The 9,643-nt window shown below is 42.2% G+C and overlaps 2 protein-coding genes across 12 annotated transcripts in view; both read left to right on the top strand.

Annotated features, from left to right (window-relative positions):
* The window catches only part of map7d1b (MAP7 domain containing 1b), a 52,055-nt gene extending 48,638 nt beyond the window's left edge, over positions 1-3,417 (top strand). For 9 of the 11 annotated variants that reach the window (XM_071375391.1, XM_071375387.1, XM_071375389.1 and 6 more), the window contains 5 exons: positions 651-755; positions 973-1,026; positions 1,430-1,499; positions 1,718-1,975; positions 2,823-3,417. In XM_071375391.1, the coding sequence (XP_071231492.1) occupies positions 651-755; positions 973-1,026; positions 1,430-1,499; positions 1,718-1,975; positions 2,823-2,833 (498 nt within the window). In that variant the 3' untranslated portion in view covers positions 2,834-3,417. The remainder of the gene's footprint in view (positions 1-650; positions 756-972; positions 1,027-1,429; positions 1,500-1,717; positions 1,976-2,822) is intronic. The other 2 variants (XM_071375382.1, XM_071375383.1) reach the window with 2 other exon arrangements.
* A 6,168-nt stretch (positions 3,418-9,585) lies between these two features.
* The window catches only part of thrap3b (thyroid hormone receptor associated protein 3b), a 46,672-nt gene continuing 46,614 nt past the window's right edge, over positions 9,586-9,643 (top strand). The window contains exon 1 of the mRNA XM_071375374.1: positions 9,586-9,620. The gene's annotated coding sequence lies outside the window, so the exon portion shown is untranslated. The remainder of the gene's footprint in view (positions 9,621-9,643) is intronic.

Genomic DNA, 9,643 nt, shown 5'->3' on the forward strand with positions numbered 1-9,643 from the left:
TCTAATTAATGACAGATGTGATTCTGACATATCAGAGCTTGGTTTTCATCCCTCCATTCACAAAATCTGTTTATTACTGATTACTCAGTAATAAAGGGGCGGCAGGTAGCCTAGTAGTTAGAGTGTTGGGCCAGTAAGCAAAAGTTTGCTAGATCAAATTCCTGAGCTGACAAGGTAAAAATCTGTCGTTCTGCCCCTGAACAAGGCAGTTAACCCACTGTTCCTAGGCTGTCATTGTAAATAAGAATTTGTTCTTAACTGACTTGCTTAGTTAAATAAATGTTAAAAAAAATCTAACTACCCTGTGAGCCATGTAAGGTTATTATTATTTGAGACATCAAGCCCTGCCCTACAGTGCCTGTTGCAGTGTAGACTTATACTGCCACCTAGTGGTTAGGGAATTTATTTATTAATCAATTGCCTAGATGTAAAATGTATAATTTTGCCAATTGGAACAAATAACCTTGAAAGAATGTATCCTAATTCTATTTTTCGTTAATGGTGGACAAGATGGTTAAGATGGACATGGTTCCATTTCTTTGTCAAGCAATTTCCTTGTTATCATAATAACAGCACATATAGTAGGCCTATTCAATCATACTATTGATCATCTATTGATCATGTTGTTTTCCCCTGTCTGTCTGTGTCAGAGGGAAGAGGCTGATGTCAGAGCTCGTGAGGAGGCGGAGCGTCAGCGCTTGGAGAGAGAGAAGCACTTCCAGAAGGAGGAACAGGCGCGCCTGGAGAGAAAGAAGGTAGAGAAGGATGGAGGGATGAGACAGAGGGATGGAGGGGGAAGCAAAGTGGAGAAGTCAAACGTGTCTGTAGTTTTTAGTGTGTATCAAAATAACTATCATGTATCCTTACAAGGAAAATATCTCGGTCTATGTAAAATCTGTTGAAATACAATACATTAGTTGTAAGAAATGAAATGATGATGACTTAATCTGCCTCTGCGGTTGAATTTCACAGCGCCTTGAGGAGATCATGAAGAGGACACGTAAGAGTAGTGATGCTGGAGAAAAGGTGAGTCGTGATGCTGGATAAAAAGGTGAGTCGTGATGCTGGATAAAAAGGTGAGTTGTGATGCTGGAGAAAAAGGTGAGTCGTGATGCTGGAGTAGGGTGAGTCGTGATGCTGGCGAAAAGGTGAGTAGTGTAAGGCCTATGCTTCATATTAAAACCCTTATAATAATAATACATTATATTTATATAGTGCTTTATAGACCTTAATACATTTACATTTTAGTCATTTAGCAGACGCTCTTAACCAGAGCCACTTACAGTAGTGAGTGTATACATTTTCTTATAGACCTACGTTGATTTGATTGCATTTATATAGTGTTCTTCCAGATGCTCAAAGCACCACCAATGTGTAGCAGCCTTGGTTGATGCATGGCAACCATTTGTGCCATTTTATGTTCTTCTAGCCTACACTGCCGAAGGATTCCAATTCCCCAGCACAGGCCAATGGCAAGGACACTACGGACAGAAGTAAAGGTAAGTTGGCTGCAATGTAACTTGCAACGTCACTTTGTTCTCCCTCCATCCTTGAAAACACAGCCTGTGAAGGGCTATGTACAGTATTTGTTTATGAGTAAATTATATCCATTACATTTGTAGAGTGTCACTCTGCTGACTATCCAACATGTGAAAAAAAAGAAGCCAGTCAACAATGGAAAACGGTCCTTGACTAACTTGTAACTTTTTTTCTGCAGCTCCTGAGAGCCAGCAGAGTGCAGCAGAGTCTGCCCCTGTGCTGAACGGTGTCCAGCCAGCCAAGCACCAGAACGGTCTCTCAGCCAATGGCGAGGCTGCTGACTTTGAGCAGATCATTCAGATGCCCAATCACAGCGGGAGCACCAAAGGTGGGCCGGGGCAACTGGGGAGTGACATAGTCAGTGACCCAATCCTGGAGCCCTTCCTCATGAAAACAGGTCCAATGAAGCCTCAGCTTGCTGCAGGTAGCTATGCAGGTCAGGATTAATTCCTACATACATGCCTTATGATCAAAATGCTTATTTCAACATTACAAATAAAGTGTTTTATCACTGTAAGCAATCCATTGCTCTATAACCAAAATACCAGCATGTGTATAGCTCAGCACAGTTCTAGTTGTAATTAGCTAGAACATAAAGGCAACCATAAAGGCAGGCCTCAACCCATCCCCCCCCCCCCCCCCCTTTCTAGCACTGACGACTACATTGAGGAAAAATGGACTTTATATGCCTGTGATATGTGGTTGTCCCACCTAGCTATCTTAAGATGAATGCACTAACTAAGTCGCTCTGGATAAGAGTGTCTGCTAAATGACTACAATGTAGGTCTAATTATCCTGTAATTAGCTAGAATTTAAAGGCAGCCTGAAAGGCAGGTCTAATTATGCTGTAATTAACTAGAACTTAAAGGCAGCCTGAAAGGCAGGCTAATTACAGCATAATTAGACTAGAACTATTACTACAGTATGCAGAGAGGGGGCTCCAAACCTCTACCACTATCCCCAAGCCTGGGTCTCAGCCTCAGTGAGCTTGGGCAACATGCCCTATGTGGGATAGGGTCCCAGTCCTGTTTGGGCAGGCCCCTTGGGTTGGGAAGCGAGTCCCCAATCATCATGTCAAGAACCCACAGCCAGTCTGGAAGACAGCCTAAACCAAGCAAAGCAAACAAAGAAAGCAATAGGACCAATTACATCTTATATTATGTCCTCAAGGATTCATACACAGTAGGCCATTATGTACTGTAGAATATAGCTCATATTCCCAATTGAAGCACAAATTAATGATTCGCTCTCTCTCTCTCTCCCCCCCTTTCGTCTCCCTCCAGAAGTCCTCTGAGACACCAGGCCTTACACCACCGGTCGATCCAATCCATTGGTGCCACACGACACAACAGCTTATAAATAAAAAGTGTGCCAAACAGAAAAACTATGGACTGCTTTTAAATCACTAAAAACATATATCTAATGCCGCAGAGGTTGAGAAGGAGGAAGAAAACTCTGCGAAGAAATACTAGTTGAAAAATGAACAACAAAAAAAGCAAAAAATGATGTCTGTCTTCTTCACGGTGTGTTATAGTGCAACATGTGTTGAGCTTTATTGAAAATGTCACATGCAGAGGTTATGGTGCACCTTAAAACGACTGACAGTGTAATATTAGGAATTTTTGAGAATTGTAAGACCTGGAAATATACAATATTTGACTATGGTTGTAATTATTATTATCATCATCATCATCATTGTTGTTATTCTATTGCTATTGTTATCTTAAGTTGAACAAAGTGTGTGTTGGTTCTTTTTGTCTTGAATAATTGAGTTATTGAACTAGGGGAGGTAGCAGAGCAGTGTGTAAATGTATATGAGCCTGGCTGCCTAGGCCTCCTGCCATGGGGGAGCTGTGGGATAAAGCTTCATGAAATGGAGAGTCCCTGTCTTTCTTTCTCTGTCTGTCTGTCTGTCTGTCTGTCTGTGCGCCTGTGTGTGCGCCTGTGTGTGTCACTCTCGTCTATTGTTTAAGTATGGTATGATACAGACTAAGTAGTACATTTCTGTTGGCTCAATGTCTGATAAGTGAAACATGAATGTATGGGACGTGAGTCTAACATTGTCACAGTCTTACATTTGCCAGGAGTTTGATCAGCGGTTGTTAAACATAATCTGTTATGGTTGGTTTCTTCAGTGTTTTTCCATGTCGCATTTGAATCACATGAATACAGAGAGGAGAATCAGGACACAGTATCTGTCTGCTGTTCCATGTCGCTGCTGGTTCTATCAGGACACAGTACAGTATCTGTCTGCTGTTCCATGTTGCTGCTGGTTCTATAAGGTTCTATCAGGACACAGTACAGTATCTGTCCGATGTCACGGCTGGTTCTATAAGGTTCTATCAGGACACAGTACAGTATCTGTCCGCTGTTCGATGTCACGGCTGGTTCTATAAGGTTCTATCAGGACACAGTACAGTATCTGTCCGCTGTTCGATGTCACTGCTGGTTCTATAAGGTTCTATCAGGACACAGTACAGTATCTGTCCGCTGTTCGATGTCACTGCTGGTTCTATAAGGTTCTATCAGGACACAGTACAGTATCTGTCCGCTGTTCGATGTCACTGCTGGTTCTATAAGGTTCTATCAGGACACAGTGCAGTATCTGTCCGCTGTTCGATGTCACTGCTGGTTCTATAAGGTTCTATCAGGACACAGTACAGTATCTGTCCGCTGTTCGATGTCACTGCTGGTTCTATAAGGTTCTATCAGGACACAGTACAGTATCTGTCCACTGTTCGATGTCACGGCTGGTTCTATAAGGTTCTATCAGGACACAGTACAGTATCTGTCCGCTGTTCGATGTCACTGCTGGTTCTATAAGGTTCTATCAGGACACAGTACAGTATCTGTCCGCTGTTCGATGTCACTGCTGGTTCTATAAGGTTCTATCAGGACACAGTACAGTATCTGTCCGCTGTTCGATGTCACGGCTGGTTCTATAAGGTTCTATCAGGACACAGTACAGTATCTGTCCGCTGTTCGATGTCACGGCTGGTTCTATAAGGTTCTATCAGGACACAGTACAGTATCTGTCCGCTGTTCGATGTCACGGCTGGTTCTATAAGGTTCTATCAGGACACAGTACAGTATCTGTCCGCTGTTCGATGTCACTGCTGGTTCTATAAGGTTCTATCAGGACACAGTACAGTATCTGTCCGCTGTTCGATGTCACGGCTGGTTCTATAAGGTTCTATCAGGACACAGTACAGTATCTGTCCGCTGTTCGATGTCACGGCTGGTTCTATAAGGTTCTATCAGGACACAGTACAGTATCTGTCCGCTGTTCGATGTCACTGCTGGTTCTATAAGGTTCTATCAGGACACAGTACAGTATCTGTCCGCTGTTCGATGTCACTGCTGGTTCTATAAGGTTCTATCAGGACACAGTACAGTATCTGTCCGCTGTTCGATGTCACTGCTGGTTCTATAAGGTTCTATCAGGACACAGTGCAGTATCTGTCCGCTGTTCGATGTCACTGCTGGTTCTATAAGGTTCTATCAGGACACAGTACAGTATCTGTCTGCTGTTCGATGTCACTGCTGGTTCTATAAGGTTCTATCAGGACACAGTACAGTATCTGTCCGCTGTTCGATGTCACTGCTGGTTCTATAAGGTTCTATCAGGACACAGTACAGTATCTGTCCGCTGTTCGATGTCACGGCTGGTTCTATAAGGTTCTATCAGGACACAGTACAGTATCTGTCCGCTGTTCGATGTCACTGCTGGTTCTATAAGGTTCTATCAGGACACAGTACAGTATCTGTCCGCTGTTCGATGTCACTGCTGGTTCTATAAGGTTCTATCAGGACACAGTACAGTATCTGTCCGCTGTTCGATGTCACGGCTGGTTCTATAAGGTTCTATCAGGACACAGTACAGTATCTGTCCACTGTTCGATGTCACGGCTGGTTCTATAAGGCTCTATCAGGACACAGTACAGTATCTGTCCGCTGTTCGATGTCACTGCTGGTTCTATAAGGGTCTATCAGGACACAGTACAGTATCTGTCCACTGTTCGATGTCACGGCTGGTTCTATAAGGTTCTATCAGGACACAGTACAGTATCTGTCCGCTGTTCGATGTCACGGCTGGTTCTATAAGGCTCTATCAGGACACAGTACAGTATCTGTCCGCTGTTCGATGTCACTGCTGGTTCTATAAGGTTCTATCAGGACACAGTACAGTATCTGTCCGCTGTTCGATGTCACTGCTGGTTCTATAAGGTTCTATCAGGACACAGTACAGTATCTGTCTGCTGTTCGATGTCACGGCTGGTTCTATAAGGGTCTATCAGGACACAGTACCGTATCTGTCCGCTGTTCGATGTCACTGCTGGTTTTAAAAAGGCTCTATCTGCAAAAAGATGATTCTGAGAATTTTCTTTCGAATTCCGAACCATCGTTGGGTTGAATGGTGTCAGCAATTTTTATCTAGTATTCTTTTGAACTTAACAACATTAATTTTGGTATTTAGAGTACTATATAGGTAGAGAACATTGAACAGAACAAGGCTACATCAATAACTATATTTTGACAAAAATGCAGATAGACCGTCAGTCCCAAACTCTCCAAATGTTAAAGTGGTGAATGAGAGGAGGGAGATGGACGGAGGTTAAGAGACTCTCTGTCCCTTGATCTGGCAGAGAGACAGAGCGACAGAGCGAGAGATGGATTTTGTCAGATCAAGGGACCAAGAGTGAAAAATGGAGGGATGGAAAGAGAGATGGATAGATCTGTTAAGTGCAGCATTACAGCTGCTCTCTCTGATCACAACACACTTCACTAGAAATCACTGGGGTAGGATTGGCAGCCTGTTTACCCAGAGTAGCAGCTGGTGATGCAAATCATTGAGTCAGGTTCAAACCTCCATTACAGACAATAATTACTTATTATTTTCTCAAGAGAGAAACACACCAGTGCTTCAGTGGACAATGGTAATTGTGAGTAGGTTTGTCTATTCCCTTTATAGTGCACTACTTTTGAAGGAGTGCACTATATAGGGAATGGGCTGCCATTTGAGGCAGAGGCATAAGCTCATTATGTCAGAAGGTGGCAGCACTTGTTTACAAACATGATCCAAGAGGATCGTTCAACTTTCTCCTGCTGGTCTTTTATAATGGCGTCCGTATTTATCTTTATCACAGATACTCCAGTGAGTAGAAGAAAGATCATTAGGATCGGATTAAATCATCAAAAGGTCCAAAGGATAGTGAAAGGTCTTGTTGTGGATAGAAAATGCCACGTGTTTCCCAAATGCCTTGTGCACAATACAATGATTTTACCACATCCAAAAACAAAACAAAGCAACTAAGATTTTTGCTGTTATTATTCCCTCAAAAATACCAAAACATGACTCATCTCTCATCATCATCCAGGCACCACCAGCGTTTCCAGAACAGGTCTGATCCACGTGATGGATCATCTGCAGCTGATGAAATCACTGAAGAAAGGAGCTTCGCTCTCTCTTATCTATCTATCTATTTATAGGAGAGTGTTGACAGTCCAATGACATATGGGCTTCAGTCATGGTCTATGCCAAGAGGGTCTGTGTCTTTTGACCACAGCTCATAGGGCTCTGGTCAAAAGTAGTGCACTATGTAGGGAATAGGGTGTTATTTGGGACACAAGCAAGGACTTGATTCATTGGGAATGTGGGACAGGATCCATTATGATGAGCCGCCTCTGCCTCCATTTGAAACGCTGAAGGTTCACAAAGTGGCAACTGAAGAGAATTGATTTGATTCATGACATTACAGATAGTTTATTGTGGTGTTGATTGGTTGCCAGGGTTGGGGAGTAACTGAATACATGTATTAAAAACACTTGATTATTACTTCTTGGTTCACTTAAATTCAGAAAAGGATGTTCGCGAAAAAATACATTGACACCTTTCTTTTTTCTCAATTACATTCAATTCAGCATTGAAAAGCGCAATTTCAAATTTGTTCACCAGAGTGACTCTGACCACAAGTCAGAGACCACTGTGACACTGCGTATGATGGATCCGTTTTGTCTTCCTCTAATGACTCTAAAAGGGAAAGTGATCCAAAAGTAACTGAAAGTAATCAGATTACGTTACTGAGTTAAGGTAATCCAAAAGTTACACTACTGATTACAATTTGACAGGTAGTAACTAACAGATTACATTTAGAAAATAACCTACCCAACAACCCTGTTGGTTGCTGTTATAGATGTCTAATCCTCATTCTAACATATTTACAGTAAATATTTCAGGGTTTTGGTTGCTATGGCTAAAACTATTGATCTTTGGTGGGCATTCATTGTGTTCAAGTTGTGTTGTTATACATCTCAGGTTTTTACTGTGGGTAAAATTTTAACTTAAAAAAGGTCAATGAACTGTGATAGCAAATTTGACTTTATTCATTGGACATTAGACGGTCGATAGTGCAGCAATCTTTTTGTGCTTTATAAGAGTCAGACACCTGCTATCTGTGCAGGACAGGCTGTATTTGTTTAGCTGTTGCTCTGGGTTGCAACCCCATGATGATTGACCCTTGTAATGAAAGCAGACACTACAACAGGTGTGTGTACGTATGTGCCTGTGTGTTCACCATCCCTTTGCAATCAAACATAATATGCCTTGTGGTCACTCTTTTTTCAGCATCCCTGGGCAGCCCACTAACTTTTAATAGAATCCTTTATCACAACAAATTCCCCTAGGCTATGGTCATGGTGCTTATTTCATGCCCTGGCTAACATATTGAATATCCAGCTAAATAAACTGGGCCTACTGAAACAGCAGCCATAACGGCTAACTGGTACTGAGATGTAATTCCTCACAGAAAGTACTCACTATGCCCTCTGTATTGGTTTACTCTCTGTTGGAGAGGAAAGCTTTTTCTGTGTCTTTAGCAACGCTTGTAGTCCTCAGTGCAGTTCCTCAGTACTACAATAAATTGATGTGACTTATTTGACAATAAAAAAGACAAAGGCACTCCAGCTGAAGACAGCAATACATACTGTATATTAAAAGGTTTATTCCCATTGTTTCCCTTGTACAATGCATTGAGGTAGACGAAGAGCCTTCCCGTCGCTTATTTTCTATGTTCTCCTTGAGTGTTCTCACTGGAACCAGGTGATGTCACCAGGGTCCCAGCTGCTCATGTCACGTGTTCTGGGAAAAATCTAGGTTATGATGTCTATAGTGTAGGCGTCATAGAATTAGGAATACTAGTAATTTAGCACATTTGTAATTTAATAGGATCTCTATGGTATTGTAGCTAGGTCAAGAGCTGCCTACTGCTCTATATGATAATACACAGAACCATTTCCCTTTGGTTACTGGATAGCTAGCTAGGGTGGACTATTTGCATAACCGTCTGTACATTGCGATGTGGTATCACACCTTTGACAATGGATAGTTTGAATCTTCTACAATTATGCAAATGTTTCGACCATGTATGCTACATTATTTCTAGTGACTGATGTGTTAGTCTTTCTGCCATTTTGAAAAATGACGACAGGTATTTGAAACCTGTATGTCAGGGCCCTTTCCTCTCTGGTCCCACGTTGGCCACAGTGGTATGGACGGCGTGTTGCATTTTAAAATGTCCGTCATCTGGAAAGGGCGAGGCAGGTCTTCTGCTTAACTTTACCTTGGGCCTTACCAAAACACTACTTTACCAAAACACTACAGGACACATTTTCCACAACACTGTGTTTCCCTTTCCTACAGACTAAACAACACCGAGTCTACTGGAATGAACTAGCATCTAGGGAGGCCATCCTTTAGACATGAATAACATTGAACTTTTGACCCTTGCCTCGGTCTCGGTCCTCATAAAATCTACCATTTAATTGTTTTTAAAGTCAACTCCACCTGCTGAACACATGGTTTCCTTGAGGCTGAAGACATATCATATACAAACACATAATCCCACATAACTACAGATTGCACTAAATAAAACTAACAACGTGTGCAGTATACAGATTGTTTACCGTTGAAGTTTTTATCAAGCACATGCCAGATAAGAACCAGGGTTTGTATTCCTCCCCCGTGGTTCATTGGGCTTCCTGCTCTTATTTTTACTTTCTTTTTCACGCTGCCAGACTTCGAGGTGAGTTCTCTTTTTATGTTAGG

The sequence above is a fragment of the Salvelinus alpinus genome, chromosome 29 (genome assembly GCF_045679555.1).
Source record: "Salvelinus alpinus chromosome 29, SLU_Salpinus.1, whole genome shotgun sequence".
Classification (NCBI taxonomy): Eukaryota; Metazoa; Chordata; class Actinopteri; order Salmoniformes; family Salmonidae; genus Salvelinus; species Salvelinus alpinus.